Source organism: Nannobrachium achirus (assembly GCF_963921795.1).
Source record: "Nannobrachium achirus genome assembly, chromosome: 1".
NCBI lineage: Eukaryota > Metazoa > Chordata > Actinopteri > Myctophiformes > Myctophidae > Nannobrachium > Nannobrachium achirus.
Genome location: NC_137810.1, coordinates 35031028 through 35055574, shown reverse-complemented (window position 1 = coordinate 35055574; position 24547 = coordinate 35031028). Strand labels below are relative to the sequence as shown.

The following is a 24547-nucleotide window of genomic DNA, read 5'->3' as shown; positions in this document are numbered from 1 at the left end:
CCCTGTAAAAGAGTTCGTTCGGATGAGGGCAGGTGTACAGAACAAAGCAAACCAAGGTTTCAAAGACGCCAATTTATTTTCTTCTTGCAAGTTATAAAGTTCAAAAACGTAAATAGACAAAAATGAAAAAAATAGGTAATAGACAAAAATTCAAAAATTACGGACTATGCCTAAAGCACAAAATACCTTCAAACAGGCAAACTGTACAAGTGCGACCGACTTCAGTACAGAGTAGGGGCAGAGCTCCCTCTCAGAGCATTGTGCTCCTACTTCTCTAGTGCTAGAGACAAAACCAGAATGACTGAACCAATGTCAATTCAATGAGCTTAAGTAGTGTTGGACCACTCCTGTTGGATGAAACCAACTCTCCTTAATCAAAGGCACCATTGACCCTCACCTTTAAATACAAGGGAAACAAACTAAGAAAACATTTCAAAGCAAATCACTCATACATCATTAACATGTTTAAGGTAAGCATAAACCATGTTTCGAAGCATCACAATTCTTTACATATAAGCAAAACTTTAAACAGAAAAAGGCACACACCCCTGGCCAGTGGTATGACCCAATTACATCCTCCACCCTATATAAAGAGCAGAGCAGACAGGTGTGACTCTTTTAGGAAACCAGAGCTGTAACAGGTGGTGGTAAGGAAGGTGTGTTTGTTTGGAGCTAATGTTTAGAGATTAAAGAATGCCAAACAAATTGTACTGTGTATTATTTGTGACTAGACTGAATATTTAAATTATGCATAATGACATAAAATAATGACCAATACCAAAGGCTACACACATTTAAATGACTAGGTAGTGCACTTAACTAGCATTCAAAAGGTTTGTTGTAGACCACGAGGTTATGACAGAATCAGAAAAATAACAAGGCAAGTTTACAGTGGGAAAGCTAGTCGCTTTACCACACATCCCCCCCTTGAAGACCTGTCCCTCACCTGCCACTGTGGGGCAGAAAAGCAGCCACCATATTGTCTTCTCCAAGCAATCGGTGCTGTGTGGCTTGCTGTCGATGTGAAGTCTGATGAAGGAGACCCAGCCCTCTGGTCTTTGGGAACCCCAAGATAACCAGCTGCCTTTCTCAAGTCAGCTGGAGGGCACGGTAGGGAAGTCAAGTCTTGGAGGACATTTCGTTGAGGTGACCAGGAAGGGTGCTGTAGTGCCGTCCGGTGGTGGTGCTCACTGTGGCCTTGGCTCCGCTCCAGCTTGCCAAACTGGGGCAGAAGGTGCCGCATCCCGAGCTCCCGTGGCGGCTGGTCCCGCTCCCTCTGGGCATCTCTCCATTGTTGGTGAAGAAGGCAAGGAAGGTCTGGCTCCAACTCTCTGGTGATGGCACCCATCCAATCAGGGGTTGGGGCAGAGCTCTGAGCAGCATTGTGCCCCACCTCTCTCTGGCAGTCCACCACCGGTGGCTCCTTCCTCCTCCTCCGGTTCCTCTTCACCAGCGTTGTCACCATCTTGGTTTGTTCAGTTGGGTTGCTGTCTTGTGGTTGTCTTGCGGTTCTGTCACCTGTGCTTGCCACTCATCCCACCACTGCCACCATGTGTAAAAGAGTTCGTTCGGATGAGGGCAGGTGTACAGAACAAAGCAAACCAAGGTTTCAAAGACGCCAATTTATTTTCTTCTTGCAAGTTATAAAGTTCAAAAACGTAAATAGACAAAAATGAAAAAAATAGGTAATAGACAAAAATTCAAAAATTACGGACTATGCCTAAAGCACAAAATACCTTCAAACAGGCAAACTGTACAAGTGCGACCGACTTCAGTACAGAGTAGGGGCAGAGCTCCCTCTCAGAGCATTGTGCTCCTACTTCTCTAGTGCTAGAGACAAAACCAGAATGACTGAACCAATGTCAATTCAATGAGCTTAAGTAGTGTTGGACCACTCCTGTTGGATGAAACCAACTCTCCTTAATCAAAGGCACCATTGACCCTCACCTTTAAATACAAGGGAAACAAACTAAGAAAACATTTCAAAGCAAATCACTCATACATCATTAACATGTTTAAGGTAAGCATAAACCATGTTTCGAAGCATCACAATTCTTTACATATAAGCAAAACTTTAAACAGAAAAAGGCACACACCCCTGGCCAGTGGTATGACCCAATTACATCCTCCACCCTATATAAAGAGCAGAGCAGACAGGTGTGACTCTTTTAGGAAACCAGAGCTGTAACAGGTGGTGGTAAGGAAGGTGTGTTTGTTTGGAGCTAATGTTTAGAGATTAAAGAATGCCAAACAAATTGTACTGTGTATTATTTGTGACTAGACTGAATATTTAAATTATGCATAATGACATAAAATAATGACCAATACCAAAGGCTACACACATTTAAATGACTAGGTAGTGCACTTAACTAGCATTCAAAAGGTTTGTTGTAGACCACGAGGTTATGACAGAATCAGAAAAATAACAAGGCAAGTTTACAGTGGGAAAGCTAGTCGCTTTACCACACCCCCCCACACACACATGGAATCCTCCCTACCATGACCTCAGAACGTCAGAGCGGGCTGAAAGCGAGAGGAAACAGACAATGATTTAAGCCCTATTGTCTGTGTAGATTTGGCATTGGAAGCCGTTTCCACTGGGCGATGGTTACGTGAGACCTATTGGTGTCGACCGGAGCCTGGCGACTCCCTAGTAACCTGCTGTTTTCTGGGTGTATATACAGTAGTATGAAAAGGGACAGATTGACCCTGGTTTTATTGGTGGCATCCTCCCCTCCCTGTGGTTCCCTCCCATGGAGGTCAAGGGAGGTCTCTTGTTTATTGTCTCACTGTTAGCTGCAACGCTTGACTCTTACTCGTCACCTCCTCTTCAATCATCTCTCTGACACGTGTGTGCGCACGCGCGTGCACACACACACACGCACTCCATCATCTATCTTGCATGTAATGTACTCAAACATTTTTCCCCTCTGTCTTTCTCAAACACACACACACACACACACACACACACACACACACACACACACACACACACACACACACACACGCACACACGTGCATGCACAGCACACACACACTTTTATCTGTAAATGTCTTCAATCTATGCATCTCTGGCACTAGCAGGTCATTGTTCGAGTGATCTTTTCAGTGAGGGGGTTTCTGCTTGTGTAATCTCACTAAGATAGCAGGTCATACAGTAGATGACAAATGGTAACCTGAGTGGGTAGCTTGGCCTGAAGATCACCCATTAAGGCCCGCCTTTCACTGTAAGCTCAGCGCTGACTTCTCCCATTTCAGATCATGTTAAAGTGAGGGAAGAGATGTGGTTCAGTTCAAGTCCGTTGCTACAAATGCCTCCTAAAATCAGTAGTTGTTGAAAAATAGCAGATGTACTGTTAAGCTTTTATATCTGCAATTTTTGAATGGCTAACGCAAAAAGCTAATATGACATGGATGCTTTTACGGTTATAAAGGTGAAAATGTTACAAAAAATAAATAAAGTGATAACAATAGTGAACGCATCCAATTACGTGCTTGTACAGTAGATCTGCTATTTCCATTCAATGAAAGATATGCGGCTTAAGTGGTTAAAGGATGAAAACTGGCACCGGTGAATCTCCCAAAATCTTAATGAGATTCAATTTTCTCACAATCTATTTGGTTGTGTGTGTGTGTGTGTGTGTGTGCGCGTGTGCGTGTGTGTGTGTGTGCACAGTACTACCGTAAATGCTCTAATAATATCCTATATTTAATAAAGAACCGGACCTGCTTTAATTTCCGGGTGCGCAATTGAATTAAGTAATTAAGAGCCGACGCTCCAATAAGAGCCTCCTTTTTCCTCTTTTTTTTACGTTACGTATCATTCAGGAGTACCTTTCTCCACTCTGTCTGACTGTCACTCACATCCCAAGCCAGCTGTTACGGTGATTTACCGTACACTGTCTACAAACTGCGCAGCGATATTTGGACGCCGCTCATTTCACGTTCCGTTTGGCAAAGACGGATGACTTTGGCAACTTACCGGGGCGCGTGCGTGTGCGTAGTCCTCGCGAACATCGGCCGCACATGAGATCTTTAGCGTGGAAGTTTAATCCAAACAGTAAATGAAGCTCAATGAAGCTAATGCGGCTATACTAGTATCCATGCTTGTATCCTGTGGTTCCTGTTTACCAGGGAGAGTCGCATCTGAATGACGAAACGAGCCGCTGAGCTTGATGGGAAATGTAGTGTTTTTTATTCCCCAGCAGTATGCTGTGTGGACTGTATTCTATTCTGATACACATTATGAGGAGCTGATTTTCAGTATGAATTGGTTAATGCAATACAATACAGCAGAATGTTATCTCTGTATGAGCCTTTCTATGATGATTTTCCAATAAAAACGCTTTTCTTTATAAATAACCTAATATATAATATATAATATTTATATTTTTTTCCAAAAATACGGTATCTAATAAAAAAATCTGATCTGAATCATTCTGATATTTTTGAGAAATAGGAATAAAAGCCTTGTCTCTTATACTGTCCTGCTTCCAACAAGAGCCTGGTGCCCGCTACTCTTGAGACAAATAATAGCCCGGGTTCCTATAAGAGAATTTACGGTATATACATATATATTTTTTCCACCACTGTCAGAAAGGGATAGACACCTAAATGGACCTAGCTCCAAGGATGGTTGTTTGCATACAAGCTGGTAGTGCAGACTAAACCTCCCCATTCCCATTTTTGAGCGGTGGTAGACCGCTCCTATACGTGGCTGTGTGTGTGGGTATGCGTCCGTCCGTCCGTGTATGTAGCCTGAAGAATGTGTAGCCTGAGTACCACTGAGTGTCCAGAGAGGCTGCTATCAGTCTAGCCTGAGCATCAACTGCAATACACACACGCGCACACACACACACACCTGGGTGAGCAGCGCACGCACGCACACACACACACACACACACCACTCACCCAGCAGTGCACAGCCTCCACCACTCAGTTCACACTGGTGTGATTTTTACTCTTGATGGACTTGGGTTCAACCTCCTGCACAATGTTTATTGATGGATGACGTAACTGGCTTCTGGTATTATACTCATATTTTGTATGTTGGTTGGTAATTGTGTCAAGTAATAGAGGCTAATGATATAAATGACTAGAAATTGTCATAATATTGTAGCTAATATCCACATTCTCTTTCTCTCGCCATCCTAGGTGGACGGAATGTGACCATCTCTCTTCAGTCCAGGACAGGCCACACACACATGCCGTCAGTAGTTGGTCTGCTGGTCTTCACACAGTTCTGGTTCTGGTTTCCCCTTTCCCATTTCCTGTCACTGGCCTTCACACCCACCGCCATCATCGGACTCAACAAGGACCTCAAGGTACGTGCTTGCCTACACTCTGTGTATGTGCATGCGTGTGCGTGCATGCATACAGATTTATGTGCATGTATTTGTGCCTAAAACTGCACATGTGAAATTCTCCAAATGTATTGCGAGGGTTCAGAGCTGTAAAGGTAAGTCACATTTGATTGTAAGTACACATAATATCATGGCACCAACCAACAACCAAAAATGTACTGCATCTCCGGACACATGAGCCTTTTCATAGGCAAATCTATGAACACGGCAACCAAGGATGACGGGGGTGCTGGACCCCACACGAACATACACTGATGCCAGGATCAACATGACACATTGGGGACTTTGGAGAGAATTAGCTCTTGCCAATTTTAAAGCCAAGGATTCTATATGACAATAACGAAGGTATGACATTGTCACACCGCAGGGCTTTCCTCCAGCCATTCTAATCCACATAGAACAGCATGGCTTTCAGACTGTTGTCTTTCCTTGTTAGCAGCGATCTATGAGACTCCTGGCTATTTTTATATTAAAATCTAATCATTGCCTCTACCCTGACATTATTGGTAGTGGATACTACCAACATGTTGCACTGTCATTGGCATTGAATCAACCTGATGTTCTTCCTGTTCCACCAGTCCAGGCACATAGAGTCTTGTACTGTATTAGGCAGACTAGGGATCAGATGGCACTGGTTAAAAATTGGAATGGAAAGCAGACTTTCCACTGTGATGCAAGATTAGCTGCTCTGTGATCAGAAGGCTCTCTGCAAACACATACTGCTTACTGGACCGTATATGGATGCATATTTGGACTAGTTGACAGTAGAGAAGAACCCAGAATGATTATATATGAGTCCAAGATCCCAGGCATTGACTGCGATAAAATGCTCAAGTGAACAGCCATAAAACGCAAAATAAATAAAATACAATTGTGCAAAAAATTATCCCTAAAGAAGGGTTTTAAAAAGGAACTGACCACTATTTAGTACATATAAATGTAATTGAATGTTTTCTTTCTATCCCTGCAGATGCCAAAGGTCCAGTATCGCTCTAACTGTAAGCCCTCCACCTTCGCCTACCCTCCGGCCCTGGAGGTGCCCAAGGAGAAGGAGAAGGAGAAGGTAATGAAACATCACTCTGCAGTTGTGGTCATCTCACTTATTTGTGCATTTGGATGCATTTAACTCATTTGTAGCCAATCCCGAGAATACTCGTGAAAAATACTCGAGTATCATATGGTGCCGATCCCGAGTATACTCGTGAAAAGTACTATATTACTGTAACGGCGGTTCTCCTACCCTGTAGATGCGCAGAAGGTCCTGGCACAATCGCCCTCGCCGATTCATCATCATCACGGATCCACGTGCACAAAATAGTAATCCCATAACATTGAGGCAGACGGGGAATCTCATCTTTAATGTCCATTATCTCCAAACAACACTTTCAAAGGGGAGGATGGCAGTAGATTCTCGCTAATAAAACACATGTTGAAAAGCAACGATCCGCCATTACACAGCGGCATGTTGACGACGAGCGATTCCGGTGAATGACGTGATGACGTCAAACCGGAAGTGTTTACGCAATCGACTTCTGGCCTTCAAAATAAGAGACTGGCCGCTTATGGAGAAAGCAAGAGGCACGCTGGACATTTTAATCCGTTAATTTCAGGAGCACAAAATGAGTTAAATGCTTCCTCTGAGGTTTTCATAACTTCATTCATTTGGCCAATTGTACTATTTCAACATCCCTGTCTACTACGTACATATCTTAACACGTTGCAAGCCGCGGCAGAACCCTCTGAACAGAGGTAGCGCCGAAGAAATAAGCCATTTATTTACAAACATGTTTTAAAAAAACAAAGCCCACATGATAACAACACGTAATGGAGTGCTCGATACAGCGTACATATTCATCCTGCAGAGGTCGGCGATCTTACTTTGGCGAGGCGGAGGGGAGATCAATTCCATTCGTTTACGTGCGGCGAAGCAGGGAAAGGAGCGATAGAGAAGCGGCGCCCGAACGTGATTGAAACCGCGATCCACGAACAGAGACAAAGACCAGCCATCTTGTTTGTCCTTCTTGTCGAGTTTCAACACTGTGGAGAGTATGAGGCCACTCCTGGACACCCATCCATCCAGAATGTGAGTCAACGGCGCGGCCTGCTGGATATTACGAGTATCACACCCAGCCCCAGAAAATGAGTGTGAGAGGATATTAACCGTTTCAGATAGCTCCAAAAAGACACAGAGAAGAAAGGCCGATGTTTTTTTTTTTGATTATTATCATTTATATCAAAAGTCCGGGAATAGACGTGTGGCTGATTGGACCCAGTAGGAAGTCCGAGGGAGTACGACCAGGCTTAGAAGGTGTTAATGCAGGTCACTCTTATAGTCTAAAATAATAAGAGCAGGAAATTACGTTCACTTTCTCATAACTCTTTGTCTTTCTTATTGTCTCTTCTGCCTACCAGATATCTACTGCTGTTCTCTCCATCACAGCTAAAGCTCTTTTCCTTTCTTATTGTCTCCTCTGTCTACCAGATATCTACTGCTGTTCTCTCCATCACAGCTAAAGCTCTTTTCCTTTCTTATTGTCTCCTCTGTCTACCAGGTATCTACTGCTGTTCTCTCCATCACAGCTAAAGCCAAGAAGAAGGAAAAGGAGAAGAAAGAGAAAGAAGAGGAAAAAATGGAAGTGGTGAGTGATGACACATGATCAGAACACACACACACACACACACACACACACACACACACACACACACACACACACACACCCCTCACACATCTCCAGCCAACCACAAAGCTCTCCAGCCAACCTCTTCCTTCCACCCAGCACCTTTAGTTTAGCATTTTATTTGGTAGTTTGTTTGTTTTATTGTTTTTCACATCAGTGAAAGTCTTCAGTTTGTGTAGTAATGAAAGGTTAGGAAGTAGCTTTTGTTTGTATACTGGTCACAGTGGGTGCTTCTTCTTCAAGTTTATAAGCCACCGACTGTTTCATCACCCAGTTAAGTTTTCTACAGTGCAATAGGTTACCTGGATAACTGGCTTGTAAAACTGGAAAATCTTTCCCATTACAGACAACTTGCAACAGCATTTATCTCTTGCCATATGTGTCTGCCTGGTGGTAATTTGTTCAAGATTATATTGTGGTTCATAGCTGGTGGCAGTATCTCAACCACTACGCACCAGATTGCCCCTGCTGGACTCCACAAAAAAATGGCACACCCACTCACTGGCGAACTGAAGTGCTCACTGATTTTTGTGTATTTCCTGACACACACACACACACACACACACACACACACACACACACACACACACACACACACACACACCACACACATACAGTACATACTGTACAAACACTTATGCACAGTCAATCTTAAATCACAAGGCACATTTCATGCTGTTAAAATACAGCAGAACACAGAGAAGGATAAAGTGAATGCACACATAAGAAGTAAGGTTTCACTAAAACAAAACAGCAAAATCGATTGAGAAACAAATAAAATAGGAGCAGTAAATAATAAAGTTGCAGGTAGATAAAAGGGAAACCAAGTTTAGGCATCACTTGAACTATTCCTGGGTAAAGTCTGATGTTAAAAGGGTAGGTCTTCAGACATGCTGTAAAAGCATCCTACCCATTTAACTGCCCTCAGATCCGCTGGGAGGCTCAGCTAGTTCCCTCACACACAATGGACAGCTGCTGTCAGCCCAGCTCCAGTGTAGCTTTCAGTGGACCAGTTTGTCGGGACGTTAAGCAGTGCGTTTTTGAGTAGCTCCACCATGCTAGGTTCCAGGCCTGGTGCTGAGAGACGGGGCCTGGAGCTGTCCAGACCACCTCACATCACAGATGTTTTGATTTATTTGGCTTGACTCTGGGGGTCAGACAGACCGGGTCGCTGAGTTCACATTTCACCAGGTCTCATTCCTTGGCCAGGTTATGGAGAAGTCCTTGGTCTAACCTGATGGTGTCCAATCATGTGTTTGGACGCAGCTTTTCATTACAGACAATACTCCAAATGATGCAGTAATGAATACCCCCCGCCTCTCTCTTTGGTATAAGACTTCCAAGTTCTTAATAGTCCAGTCATTTTAGGGTTAGACCTAGAACAAATTGCAATAGTAGCAAACTCAACTGATTTTGTATAGGGGCAAAGTTTTGAAAACGACCTACCTACCTTCAATTACTATACACTACAATATAACGGAAAAAATGACTGAAAAAAAATCTGCTTTAAGTGGGATATGAGGGGTCAAACTAGGTGTTTTTAATTATTCTGAATCCATTGCAAGCATTTGTTTTGCATGAAAAACATTCCTTGGGCTAAAAACGGACCCCAAAAGACTGAAAATTGATGAAAATTGACGTTTTGAGTGGCCATTTCTGGCCCAAGGAATGTTTTTCGTGCAAAACAAATGATTGCAATGGATTCAGAATAATTAAAAACCCCTAGTTTGACCCCTCACATCCCACTTAAAGTAGATTTTTTTTCAGTCATTTTTTCCTTTATATTGTAGTGTATAGTAAGTGAAGGTAGATAGGTCGTTTTCAAAACTTTGCCCCGGTGGGATTTCTTGGGACTTTTTTTCCCTCACTAAGGACATATTGAGGATACAAAATCAGTTGAGTTTGCTACTATTGCAATTTGTTCTAGGTTTGGCCTAATTTTGGCCTAAAATGACTGGACTATAAGTAATGATCAGCATAACAGTAGACGACGATCATGGCAAAGAAAACGGTATAGCAGCAAGCAGCAGGCCAAAGGAGAGGGTCAAGCAGGAGGGCAGCTGTGGGAGATCTAGAGCTCATTCCAAGGAGCAAATAAAACTCAAATCCTGTTTCCCCAATTCATAATTTAATTATAGCTTTAGTTCAGCAGAGTGTAAATCAGGATTGTTAGGGGAAGTTTTCGAACTTTAGAGCAATACAATTGCTCAAACGTGGAGCTGCTGTGGTTATCGATTCTTATAAAAACAACTAGAAACTGCAATTTTTTTCCTTCAACATGTTGTTTATTTCCCAGTCCAGTATTCCCAATGTAGGTACAGTAGACCAACCAATCACTCGCTACCAAGGACACCATGACAGATCACAGCAGAGAAACCCAATATTTATAACCCATAAACTCTTTAAGTGACATCGAAGGGGGTGGGGGATCTCACGTTTATAATGAGAGAACAATAAACAACCACATGAAAACCTTTTCTTTTTGGTTTGGTTGACACAGGAGGTGCAGGAGGCTGAGAAGGATAAAAAAGATGACAAAAAAGACGACAAAAAGGACGACAAAAAGGACGACAAAAAAGACGACAAAAAAGACGACAAAAAGGACGATGAGAAGGAGAAGGAGAAGGACAAGGAGAAGGAAAAGGAGAAAGAAAAAGAAAAGGAAAAAGAGAAGAAGAAAGAGCCAGAGCCCAACTTCCAGCTGTTGGAGAACCCGGCCAGGGTGATGCCAGCCCAGCTCAAAGTCCTCAACATGCCGGAGACCTGCCGCTACCAGCCCTTCAAACCGGTACGTTAGTCTGATAGGATCATTACTGTGAGACCTGCTGCTACCAGCCCTTCAAACCGGTACGTTAGTCTGATAGGATCATTACTGTGAGACCTGCTGCTACCAGCCCTTCAAACCGGTACGTTAGTCTGATAGGATCATTACTGTGAGACCTGCCACTACCAGCCCTTCATCATCAAAAACTAAATAATAAAGCATCAAAATACTGCAACTAAACAAAAATGCTATGATTTTCAGAGGCCTACCACCATCAGACACGTATAGAGATGTGTGTATTAGGGGTGCAACGGCTAATTAAACTAATCAATTAAATCAAGTACCACAAATGATAATTTTTTATTAAAAAAAAAAAAAGAAAAAATTAGTTACAATAGTTCATGTGGTGTGTGATAAGAATTATAATATTTTCATATAAACAAAATCATTGTTTAGTTAACATCACTGACTGACTGTCTTCTGCAGCTGAGCGTCTAGTCGGGGACCGGCCTACTCGGGAACGATGTAAATAGGGAATGAATGCCCCACCCTTTAATGCAAACCCCCATTATACCTGTTGTCATAGGACCCGTTTTGACCATTTGTTTGCCTGTGTCCATTTATGCCCATATATGGAGATCTCTGTGAACACAGTGCCGGTTCCGGGAAAACCCTGATGTCAGACATCAGCTCTGCATACGGAGATTCTGAACCTTTCGCGTATCGGGTCGGGTAGAGGCTGGGCACTGCACTCCCTGCTGCGGTGGGGAACGCGCATGCCGAAGTCTGTGTAATGCAAACCCCATGATACCTGTTGTCATAGTTTTGACCATCTGTTTGCCTGTGTCCATTTATGCTCATATATGGAGAATATATGGAGATATCTCTATCTGTCTGCGTCCATTTTATGCCCATATATGGAGATCTTTGTGAACAGTGCCGGTTCCGGGAAAACCCTGATGTCAGACATCAGCTCTGCACACGGAGATTCTGAACCTTTCACGCCGGTTCCGGAAAACCACATATCGGGTCGGGTCGAGGCCGGGCACTGCACTACCTGCTGCGGCGAGAACGTGCGTGCCGAAGTCTGTATTGACTCATGTGGCGTACGTGATGTCGGAGCCTTTTATGCCGATTCCAGAAAACCCTGATGTCAGACATCAACAAAACAGAGTCTGTGTAATGCAAACCCCTTTATACCTGTTGTCATAGGACCCGTTTTGACCATCTGTTTGCCTGTGTCCATTTATGCCCATATATGGAGATATCTGTATCTGTCTTGTCTGCGTCCATTTTATGCACAAACGGTTCTCGAGATACGCGGATTACATACATACATACATACACACTCACAGATATTTTATGTTGACTCATGTAGCGTACGTGATGTCGGAGCCGATGTCGGAGCCTCCGCACACAGAGATTCTGAACGTTTCGCGCCCGTTCCGGAAAACCGCACATCGGGTCGGGTTGAGGCCGGGCACTGCACTTGGTGCCGCGGCGGGGAACGCGCGTGCCGAATCTGAAGCTGGTGGGACGAACGGTTCTCGAGATACGCGGATTACATACACGCACACACGCACGCATGCCGAGACTTCTTACATTTATTGTAAGATTATACAATTATATTATTAAAATAAACAGACACGCTTTGCATTATGAGACAGAAATCTCACCATAAATTACAGACTCAATTTAAAGTTGGATCTGACAGGTCTTTTTTTTCTGTTAAAAACTAAGCTTTGCTATCTTTACTGATCACTTGGTTGTAGAGAAGTCAGTCGACTCTAAATGTGTTATTATGGGTCACTACCTAATTCAAGTAAAATGTGCATGGCAGTATAAAATTAAATCAAGCGGAAACGATGAAGATCTGATCATTAGGAACAGGTCTCTTGTTCCCCTCTCTTGTTCCCCACTGAACTTCAACTCTGTGTGTACACACACATAATCCAATGGTTTATAAAATGACAGGAAAGACCTGGTATAGCGGGGGGCGTGACGTGCAACACAGCATTTGAACCAGAGTTGAACCCATGATGTCACAGATGAATCTATTTCTATTTGGTATGCATACTTGCTGGGATGCATCTCTCTCTCTCTCTCTTTGTTCCTCTCTATGGGGCTGAGTCATGGTAGTGTATGCTGCTCTATGCCCCATGTGAATACCTACATTTTTCCAGCTATTGCATAAGCAAGCACAAGTCCCATGTTGAGAGCGGGGGAGAGTTGGACAACTGTGGATGCAGCGTGTTCCACTGCCTGGGAGCCAAAACATTACGCAGTAAAATTCTTAGTCTTAATGTAACGCTGAACAGTGTACCCATGGAACCAAATGGACAAATTCCATTTGTGTGCTCCACGTTAAATACTTTTTTTGATTGTGTAGTTAGGCAAAGTTGGGAAGTGATGCATTATTGCTTTACCATGTCTGGCTATGTACTTTTTACATTTTAGATGAAAGGTTAATTTATATAACGTTAAGTGTCACCGACAAGGGTCACTTGACAAAACGACAAAATACTTAACGTACGTCTTGGCATTAGGGCTGCGAATCTTTGGGTATCCCACGATTCGATTCAGAATCGATTCTTGGGGACACTTGGGGATATTTTTTCTCGATTCTTTACAATCCAAACGATTCGATTCAGAAACGATTATTTTCCGATTTAAATACAATTTTTGATTCAAAACGATTCTCGATTCAATTCATAGGATATCAAGATCTACTCCAGTCTGCTGGCATGAAAGTAGTGTACATTTACGTAGCTTTTATAAATGTAAAGGTTTTTTCAACTTATTGCAATAATGTAACACAACATGTCTGATTTATTTTAGTTTCACACATTCTTTTAACTTGTACAAACACAACATAAAAAATCGTTTTTTTTTTTTAAATGAGAATCGATTTTTTCCTGCACTCCTACTTGACATTGGTGTAACCTCTCCTGTGTAACTGACATAATAATTGGTGTTTATTCCTTGTCTACCAGCTGACCACGGGTGGAATAATCATCATGAGAGACACTAGCGAAGAGGAGGAGGAGCTAGTGGAGCCAGTCTCCGCCCACGGCCCCAAAATCGAGGAGGAGGAGCAAGAGCCGGAGCCCCCAGAGCCATTTGAGTACATCGACGAGTGAAAAAGGCACGTGTCGCACACACCCTCATAGGGCTGGCCAATGAACGGAAAATATAACAAACCCATTTTTACAACCGATAACTTTTCACACACTTTCAAAATTATTCACGAAGTGAGCTTGTATAGCTGCTATTTTTGAATAGCCAACGCTAAAATCTAAAATAACAGATGCTTGCTCTTTATTGGGTTAAAGCAGCATTATGTATTATTATTATTATTAGGGCTTACGTGGTTACCATGATGTAATGGCAGTCCTGCAGTCTTGACGGGCAAACTATCCATTCAGATTGGTCCAGAGATAAGACAAACCGTATAATAGTACATTGCACACCCTCTGTTCCAAACCTGACCCAGTTTCACCCATCACTACCTGAGGAATGTAAACATTCCTGGCATCTCTAAACGCTAGCTCTGAGGGCGAGCCCTCTGTGCTGTGCACTCACCAACAAAGCTTGTTGCTTAATGAAGTCTGGCATCCGTTGGTGTTTATGTTGGACTGGCATCACCTACCTCCCATGCAGAAGCTCAGTGATGTGTGATGAGAGGGATGAGGTGTCGGAAACCAAATTAAGCATTGTTACATAGTTTGTCATGCCTTTAGGAGTTTGCAGTGCCTCTGGACAGACGTTGCTAGTGAAGGAGCTGGTTCTGCTGCTGTGTCTTGTGCACTTGAAGCTTGTAATAACGGGTTCACTTTAAATATACCTAGCCTGGGATCAATACCATTCGGGTTGATGTTTCCGGTCGGGAGCGGAAATAACTTTACGTCATCTTGTGGTGGGTTGTAGTCATCAGGTGACCGGAACCACTGGTGCCGTGCATCTCCAAAATGATTCCCCTAGTTTAAAAAATGGTTTAAATTGGTATAATCGTAAAAGTGTTTATGGCGTGGTAGCGAGAGTTATAGTGCAACTAGTGATTAAATCTGATTTCAGAGAAAGATTGAGGTCTGGAAAAGTGTAGAATTTTTTAAGTTTCTTATAAATGAGACTCTTGTTAGATTTGACTATTTATCTGACTGGTGTTCTTTCTGTTCCTCAGGTGGCGTCTCCGAACCTGATATTTCAGCATGTGTTCCCCGTTTTGCATCTTATCTATCCATTCACTTCCCCTATCCCTCCTTTCTCATAGGCCTACATGTTGCCTCCCTGTACTGGCTCCTACTTTGTCAGGCAGGGAATGTTTTACATTCTATTTGTTTAAGATGGTCAAAGTTTCTGTTGGTACAATAAAAAATGTATATTGGAAGGCTGGTTGTCATGTGTTTATTTGAGTTGCCATTTTGCACTGGTTGTAATCCTCCTCTAATCCTGTACATTTCCATTGGTTTACATTTTCAGCACTTATTGTATACCAGCAGCTGCTGCTGTAGTGATTCCTCCCTGCTATCTACAACGACACTCCTGTTGAACTCCCAAAAGCCCATATTAAGTATGTGTTTAATGTGGGGGTCCATCCTGGTGGTGAGGACAGATGAAAGGGGGAAGGTCCTGGTCAGAGAAGATGATGCTGGTTATGGGGAAATGTCAGTATCATGGATTGTGTCATATGTCAGTATGGTGGGCAGTATCATGTCCGTATGAGTGAGACACCAGACGATAGACTCATCAACAATGACTGGTTGAAACAGAGTAAAACATCAGACTATCCATGACCGTTTTAAACAGAGTAAAATGATAAATGGACAGATCATGACAGGCTGAAACAAATATGTTTAAATTATGAAGATACAACATACCCACCACAAATCCTACAAATGGTCTAAGTGGGCGCTGATAGCAAATCTCATGAACGTCCTGTGATTACTGTTGCGAGATCCCCCAGAATGTGTTGCTGCCTGGGACAGAGAAATGTAAAAGAATTAAGATTACCTCCTGATTTGTCTCTGGAAAACATATTTTGAATATTGTGTGGCTTGTTACCATACTCCATGACAGGTTGAAACAGAGATACTGACATGATACTCAACTCAACTTTAATCAGGGAAGACCATTGAGAGCACGCTCTCTTATGCAAGGACGCCCTGAGAACAACATAAAACATTTTAAAACAATACACATACAGTAAGGGCCACATAAAGCAGGTGCAGTCCTTGTTGCGACCGAAGGTCGCAGTATACCATGAGAAATTAACAGGAAGTGATGTCACGTGACATCACCTCATCAAAGATCAAACCCTGGATATCCATACTATGACATCGCCTCCCTTTTATGCCCATATACAGTATGAAGATCCCTGATGTCATTGATATATATCACTGGCCAGATGGCAAAGGCATGGCCCATATCTGTGTGGCTGGTTCATAGGGATCTCCATGTTTGGGCATAACATATTGTAAATTAATGGATACATATTAACAAAGGATAAAATAAAAAGTCCATTTATGGTCATTCACAGAAACAAAATCCCTTTTATGCCCATATATGGAGATTTCTGATGTCATCGATCCCAGGCCAAGAGCCTGCTTTACTTTGATTTATACCCTACCTTCCCTGAAAACGTTAATATTAAGTCCATGATGCCCTGTTAGGGTACCCCCTTATGCTCATATATGGGGATCCCCAGGCATCAAACCCAGGCCCTAACTCGCCAAGGCCCCGCTTGGCTTTACTAATTAACATACGTTTTATGCCCATATGGAGATCCCTGTCCCAATGTCATCAATATTAAGGACATATCTGGGAATGCCCATATTTGGTAATGACCATACAGTATATGGGCATGTTTTGACATAACATTGTTGACTATCATGCAGGGGTCTCCATGGGTAACTGGTCCGATACACTGGCCAGATGACCAAGAATTGGCGCGACCTCAAGGTCGCATGTCGCCCTGAGGTGTCTTACTAGTATAATGCATCCTCAAGCAGTACCCTAAATGTCTCTATAAAGACCAGTTCATCCAGTTTCAGAGAGTCCTGGAGTTTATTCCATTTGTCTTGGGCATAAAGATGTAGGCAAGTCTTTTTAGAGTTCAAGGCCAGCTTGTGATTTATTAGGGACAATTGAAACCTATCAAAATCAGTCTGCAGGTTTACAATGGCTAATTCAACTGACTTTGCATTAACATTCTTTCCATTTAAATAACACATCAGGAATTTGAATGATGCCACATTGACTTCTGAAGGCCTATAGTCCAAATACAGGTGTGTGACCTCCCAGTTACCCCCTCAACCTGCTTCCCTATAAAGCCTCCTCTGCTTTTTAGGAAGTGTGAACAAAAATGCTCAGCCGTCACTTTCCCCAGAGGCTTTTTCGAACAACGCCATACATGGCAAAAATGTCTCTTGTGGCACTCTGTCAGAAATGCCAAGCTAGCCATGGACTCTGGAGAGCAGTTAAAGCCAGCCACTGGAGCGCTGTCTCCAATGTCTGTCGGGAAACCAACAAAACAACCGCTGAGGCAAAAGGAGGAGGTGATTGAAGGAAAGAAGGAAGAGTTGATGGGTACATGTGAGCACATACCCTCAGCCATGCAGTCATCGCCTCAGACGCCTGTATATTCAGGCTGCAGCCGTGGCGATGAGTAGCCTTGATGAAAGCGTGGCGAGATAAACCAACCGCTGCCGCTTTGAGTTTAAAGCTAAACAAGCACACCCACCACATTGCATCTGGCCAGGGCAGTTATCTGTGGACTGAGTCAGGGGTGAGTGTACAGCCACAGGCCAGTAGAACGGAGGTCAAGGCTCCACAGAGTGTTAGCTTGACTTATAGGCCAGCGAGTGATGCGCTGCTGGTCCGTGATGGAACTCTGTGAAGGGCAGACTGTTTTGACTCTGGATGCGACCTCAGATATTAACCGGGACGGGATATATTGTGGTTCTTGGCTGAAGTAGCATGTTCCTCATAAATGTCCTGATATTTCTCTAAGGCTAAAAGATACACACCGGTAGGGACCTCCCACGAGGAGCTGTGTGAAGCAAAGTGAAGCAGAACCGAGGAGGATAACATCATCAACATGCCGTTCAGCTGCTCCTTTCAATCTCTGCAGTAATGACCTCTGTTGACATTCATTTGGACTCAATGATGTCAGCGTTCATTTCGTTGACTAAAACTGACGGAAAACTTGGGTCGACAACCTTTTTTCGCTGACAAAAAGTAAATAAAAACTAAGCTATGATGACTATGACTAAATATAGGCATACAAATCTAGACTAAAATGTTAGGGAGGGACTAGTGGAGAAGAGATCCAGTAGAACTAAAGACAAGTCTTTTTATGCTAAAATAGCTGATCTGCAAGCTTGTACTGTAGATCTGCTATTTCCGGCACGCAGACATTTCAATGCCATCACGGCCAAAATACATTTTAGTTGACTAAATCAACTAAATCGATTTAGTCGACTAAAATCTTATGGTATTAATCAACTAAAACATTTCAGATGACTAAAATATGAAAACTAAATGGAATTTTATTCAAAAGACTATGAAGAAAATTTCAAAATCAACACTGCCACTCTGTTTTGTCAGGGAAATCTCTGGAAACTCAATACCTAACATTTGTGTCTAGACTGGTATTCAAACTCTTCAGGTTTTATTGAACTGTTAATGAACTTGGGCTGTTACATTTCAGCTGTCCTGATGCATTGCTTCTGCACAGGATGTTGGATACTATATTTGTCTCTATTATAAATACATTTGACACTTGAGAGGGAGAACTCATGGCCAGAGTGAGATGGAGTCAGGGGCAGGTGGATTGCATACCTTCTAGCTTTGAAGAGTTAGTAGAAAAGAGAGGTGACTCTTATTGAATGGTCAATGACGTTTTCAATCGTTTTAGCGATTTTGATTTCAGTGGGTGGGGGCATGCGTACAAGTGGCTAAATAGGCTATTTATTTTTAGACACAATAAGGCCATTCCCAAGAAGCAAAGCAATATTTCATGGGCAGATGTGACTTATGGGGGCTAGTGGTGTTACTGTAAATAGTAATAATGAAATCACCAATAGAAACAGTCAATGAAAACATTTTAACACTCATCTTTTCTTTTCTCTAATTACAATCTAAAAATAAACTAGAAGCAGTGCTCTTCCGAGCACAGGTCTCCACCAGGCTGTGGCCTCTAAGGAGTGCGCATACAAAGTTTGACACTAATCGGTGGAGTTATAGGTGAAAACATGAAACGGCCTGTTATAGCGCCACCATGAGGCTGATTTGATTTTTCTTAAGTGGCATTTATTCCTCTGCCTATTGGGAATGTGCATGCACAATTTCACCAAAATCGCACACTGCGTTCAGGATTTCAGGCATTTTATTCAAAACTGACCAATCCTGCAAACTTTGAAAGCCAGTTTTAGCCAATCAGGATGGAATATGGAAAATCTGACACATCCATGTCGATCACATGACTGTAGAGATACTGTCTACTGATTTACGTGATTTTTGGACAAAATCTGTAGGAGTACTGGCAAAAGTTAGTTTTGCAAAAGTCGGCCTCCTGGTGGCGCTAGAACAGGCCCATGTGAAATATTTGGGGCAGAGGTTCTGAATTGGTATCGAGGGAGTGTGTGTGCACAGTTTGGCAGCGACCGGGCCAACGGCGCCGGAGATTAGCTGGTAACGGACAAACGGACGGACGGACGGACGCACGCACGGACGGACGCACGGACGGACGGACGGAGGGGAAAACATACTCTCCCTCAGCCTTCGGCTGGTGGAGACAATAATTGTCCTTTAGAATGACCTTGTGGGTCAATGGTGGGTGGACGCCAGTGGCCACTAACGTAACATCCTGACTTGTAAGGCACACCATTGCTTTGATCCACACCACATTTGGCACTAACACTGTTCACAGGTCTGCCATGAGAATAGCCACACCAGAGGCCATGTGGAGAGACAGGAGACCTCAATTTGAAGGTCACATTGTGGTCTGAAAATCGAGTGTTCAACAATCATATTGGACATTGTACCCTGGGGCGTCTTGCCATTAGGCAAGGTTATTTAGCCGCAGATTTTCATTCCATTTTTTACTAAATACATTTATTAAAATACATTTTAATCAATAGACTATCACTAAACTAAAGCTACATTTGCTGTCAAAATGAACACTGGGGCACACCCTCCAATGGACACCTGTGTCCAGGAGTCCTTCCTTAAACGTGACAATAGCTGAAGAAGACCTTTCCAGGTGGAAATGTTGGTATCAATAAATGATGTATTGTGGCTATGATAGTGTTTGGCCTTTTCTTCACTTTTAAAAATGTCTTTAAATATACTGTGTGTGTGTGTGTGTGTGTGTGTGTGTGTGTGTGTGTGTGTGTGTGTGTGTGTGTGTGTGTGTGTGTGTGTGTGTGTGTTTTAATTATTATTATTATTATTTTATTTATTTATTTCCAAAGATTTACACAAATGACTTGCGCCAGCAGAGAGCGCAAGTACAGTGTCCTTCTTTGTTTGAGCCCGTAGCCCAATCAGGGACCAGCATTTCTGGCAACGTCATCATTAACAGCCAATGAGGGACCAGCATTCCTGGTGATGCCAGGGTGATGTCACTGGCATCGCCAGTGGTGATCGCTTAGGGCCTCCAAATCACATAGACCACCACTGAGGTCTCTATTGTAACAAATTAGAGGCTTGCTGAGGTACTGTAGCTCTGCCATGTTAAAGGGGAGAACCATCCATTTTCAACATTGAACTATGTCATTAATGTACCTTGAGTTGATGATGATGTCATCGTGGTGTACTTTACAATACATACCCCAAAATCTATCCTCCTGTTATAGGCATTATTTCCACATAACTAAGGTATATTAATGATATAGTTCAATGTTGAAAATGGGTGGTTCTCCCCTTTAAGTTCTGTAGGGTTTATGGCTGGTTGTGGTCTCCCTCTTTACTGTAACATCAGCACTGGGTTTCTTTCTTTCAAACTCCTGCAGGTGATTGAGTTATGTTTGTCGAGCCAAACCTTCGTCTACACCCACCCACCAAGGTCCTCCAACGTCTGTAGCTGAGAGGAATTGGCAGAAAACGGGTGCGCCATCATCAGTAGAGAAATTGTTGCCTCCACCTGTTTGAATGAGCGCACCAGGAAGCACGCCCAGTTCCCAGTCGGTTTGGTTGCCACAAGCGTTGTGTGTTTACCCGACCCTGGCTTGCCCCCATGACCAACGTTTGGAGTGTGTTGACAGACGCCCTGGACCCTTTGAGTCCTGATAGGACAACCTGTGTCAAAACACAGTCTGAAGAGTTATATAATACTCCCCGTGGTCGCTGGCACCCCCCGAGAGCAGCTGCACGGTGAAATCCTCAGTGTGAATTTAACTCTGAGAGTAGAACAGTTGACACGTTTTACCCATAAGGGTAAATTAACACTGAGGATTTGACTCTGTGGGCTAGAGTGTCAAGTCTAAACACTGGTCTTTATTCCCCGGGGCGACACTTCATCGATTATCACCTTCTCCATGTTTCTCTTCACTTGGTTTCCATGACTAATAGGACTACATTGAAGCCCTTTTGGCTATAAATTGTGGGGTCCAGTATTATTGTCTGGTCTTTGTTTGTTTTTCCTTTTGGGCAGCAGTGTGACCTAATCTGAGAGAATCTACTGTAATGGAAAGGTCACGTTCAATCCCCACTGCAGCACAATATGTGTGGTGCCCACCATCATATCGGCCACTTGTCCCCTCAAAAGGCCTTTGAGAAGGACACATGCAGGACCCTCTACTGTACCTCGCACACTGTAATTTACTTTTTACCTTCACAGAAAGTGCACGTAAAGTGCCCAGTAACAAGTGCCTATAGCACTGTAACCAAGCTTTTATATTTTAAACATAAGAAAAAGCACACTCACCAGACAATTCAGTTCAGTCAAGACACGAGACCACACACAAAATTATTTCGGGGGAGTTGAGGTCTTACAGTGATTAAACGTGACTGAAGCAAAACAATATTTTTTCTTATGGAAGATTCTTTTTCCTATAACAAAAACAAATGCGTTGAATTTCACTTGTGACTCACCCCCAAATTATGTCCGTCCATCACTTGTCATCTCCTGTGCGCAACTAGTCTTATAGACGTAGTTTAAAATATGTCTACAGTCTACAGTATGTAGCAATTCACAAACGGCCGGGTCAGTTTAAAACTAGGTTTGCTTTTGTGGTTCATTTATTTGTATTCAGACTTGACAGCAAGGAAGCAAGGAATGATGTCAAGGAGAATGATGATCATAAGAAAGATCATGTTATCAGCGGACAGGGAAATAGACATTTCCCTGGCTCCAGAGAGTCCCTCTCCAAACCCTGTGTCCAACAGCTAGCCCTGTTTCATTTTATTGCATTGATTTTTTTTGTCTTAGGAATGTGGCCAAAAACCTACAAATATTATTGAACTCAGGTCTCCATCACCGTTGATATCATTCGAAACAGGTGTCTCCATGGTGTGAGTAAGGGCATCATTGTAGGCCACTTTAAGCCTCTGCATGCTACCTTTCTTGTACAGTAATGAAAGCTGTATACATGAGAGTGCAAAATGCACACTTGACAGGACCTGAACACTGAAGCAGCATATTAGCCTGGGCATAACATTTGTGACACTGTCTAGTGATATCTTCATAATCATGGAGATTATCAGTGAAAATGTGGCCAAGGTACTTGATTTCCTTCTCGTTTTTGCATTGTAAATTATTATTAGTACTTACTGTAACCTGCCAATGTGCATGTATCAATTTCTACAAATTGTATTGGTAGCCCGGCTGTGCATGACGACAGGATGTTTGTTTTGTTTTTTGGACAAAGGTAATTTACATGTTGTGTTTTCAGTCAACAACATATCATTAGAACTCAATAGCCTGTTTTGAACAAAACATAACTAAAAATGAATTCTGCTTCAGATTTCTTTTCTTCTTTTTGGTGTGACAACATTGATCAGCTGATACCAACTATCAGCCACTTCAACCTACCCTTTTGTGGTGGCAGAGTGGCTAAGAGCCTCTGTCTGAAGAGGCCATAAGCCTAATACAGTATCTCCTTCACATCCCATGTACATGATGTACTTGTACTGTTGTCCAGGGGGTGTACATGTACATCATGTCCAGCAGGGAGTGTACATGTACATTTCCTGACCAGGGGCGGGCAGTGCAGCAGAGTGTCTCAGAGTCTCTGCCTGAAGACCATAAGCCTAAACTCTACCCCGGCCATAGAGGGGTGGGGTGCCCTTTAAGCTAGTGGGTACAATGTTTGGCTCCCTTTCCATGCGGGAGACCCAGGTTCAAACACTCTACCCCGGCCATAGAGGGGTGGGGTGCCCTTTAAGCTAGTGGGTACAATGTTTGGCTCCCTTTCCATGCGGGAGACCCAGGTTCAAATCCCAGGTGTTACATTTGCAAAGACCATGGCTTGAATGTAAATGAACTTGATCCAGTCATACTTCCATAATATCTGGCTGAAAGGAAAGGACTGTCCGAGGGGTCGGGGAACAGCTGTAGTCCAGACCTGACAATGGTGGTATAGTTAGTGATGGAGCAATAGGCACATTTTCCCCCTACCTAGGGTGACCCGCTGGAAAGACTAACCACTGGCTGCTCAGCAGAGTGTGGAGGGTGTGCAGGCCTCTGGGCTCTGGGGAGCCCTTCTGTATAGAACAAAAAGAAAGAGGTGAAAAGAATGAGGCGAGGCAGCAAGTCCAGCCCATTCTGGGAACCCAAACCAGAGACGTAAACTAAATGCCAGAGAGCTGGAGGAGGAGGAGGTGGAGGTTTGGAAGAGGTCGTACATGGTACAACACGTTACTACACGTCGCCTACCCCCCCCCCCCTCTTTCCTTATCCGTAAAGAGTGTGGTGTGAAAAAATGCTCATAACACACACACACTGTGCCTATTCATCCTGTCGCTCCATTCATCATCAGCATTTAGAGAATACAGGCAGGACTGTTTGGATTCCCCACGCAGGGCCGTTCTAAAACATGAAACCCTAGCCAGTCTGCGAGCTCATGAGCAGCGGAAGCATTAGCACTGTTAGCAAGCTGAGTGTTAAGTTAAATGCCTCAATCACTAACAGGGTTCAGGGTTCAATTCCACATTATGTCTCCCACATATAGTTCAGACAAACTTCCAGAGGATCCGAGACAAAGTCTCAACTCAGCCCATAATGCATATTGTATGATGAACTTTTAAATCCAGGCCTACATGAATTTTAAGGTCTGTATTGTTGGTTCCAGAGGGGTACTGTGTTGTCATGCAGAAACGACACCCAAAGAAAGATATCCTACATGTAAAGCCTACCTGTACTGATAGAGTCTGCATTTCCAAATCATTCCTGATGACAATGCAGATTTTTCTCTATTCCCTCTACACTTTAAACCCAGCCAGCATCTCTCCACCCCAAGTGTGTTTTCACCCAGCTTCCTATACAAATAAACTTTGCCTTGCCTATGAATACAGTATTGACCAGGGGTAGGTTTAGTATGCGGTTAAAGTCCCACATGTTTTATGATTATATACTCTTTCACAATATCCCTAGCGTCATGTCCAGGGGATGTACAGTACTTGTACATCAAGCCAGGAGAAAGACGGCCACCTGGCTCTGGAACCATTGGTTCCCGTGACTACTTTCACAATGTGATACTCCTGAAGATTCTCATGTGTGAGAAAAAGTAAAGCTTTAAAAC

General features: G+C 43.2%; 1 protein-coding gene across 1 annotated transcript in view; it reads left to right on the top strand.

Annotated features, from left to right (window-relative positions):
* The window catches only part of psmd1 (proteasome 26S subunit, non-ATPase 1), a 59106-nt gene extending 43920 nt beyond the window's left edge, over nt 1–15186 (top strand). The window contains exons 20-25 of the mRNA XM_080735545.1: nt 5155–5324; nt 6334–6426; nt 7916–8002; nt 10542–10829; nt 13799–13950; nt 14986–15186. Of these exons, the coding sequence (XP_080591671.1) occupies nt 5155–5324; nt 6334–6426; nt 7916–8002; nt 10542–10829; nt 13799–13945 (785 nt within the window). The 3' untranslated portion in view covers nt 13946–13950; nt 14986–15186. The remainder of the gene's footprint in view (nt 1–5154; nt 5325–6333; nt 6427–7915; nt 8003–10541; nt 10830–13798; nt 13951–14985) is intronic.
* The last annotated feature ends 9361 nt before the right edge of the window (nt 15187–24547 follow it).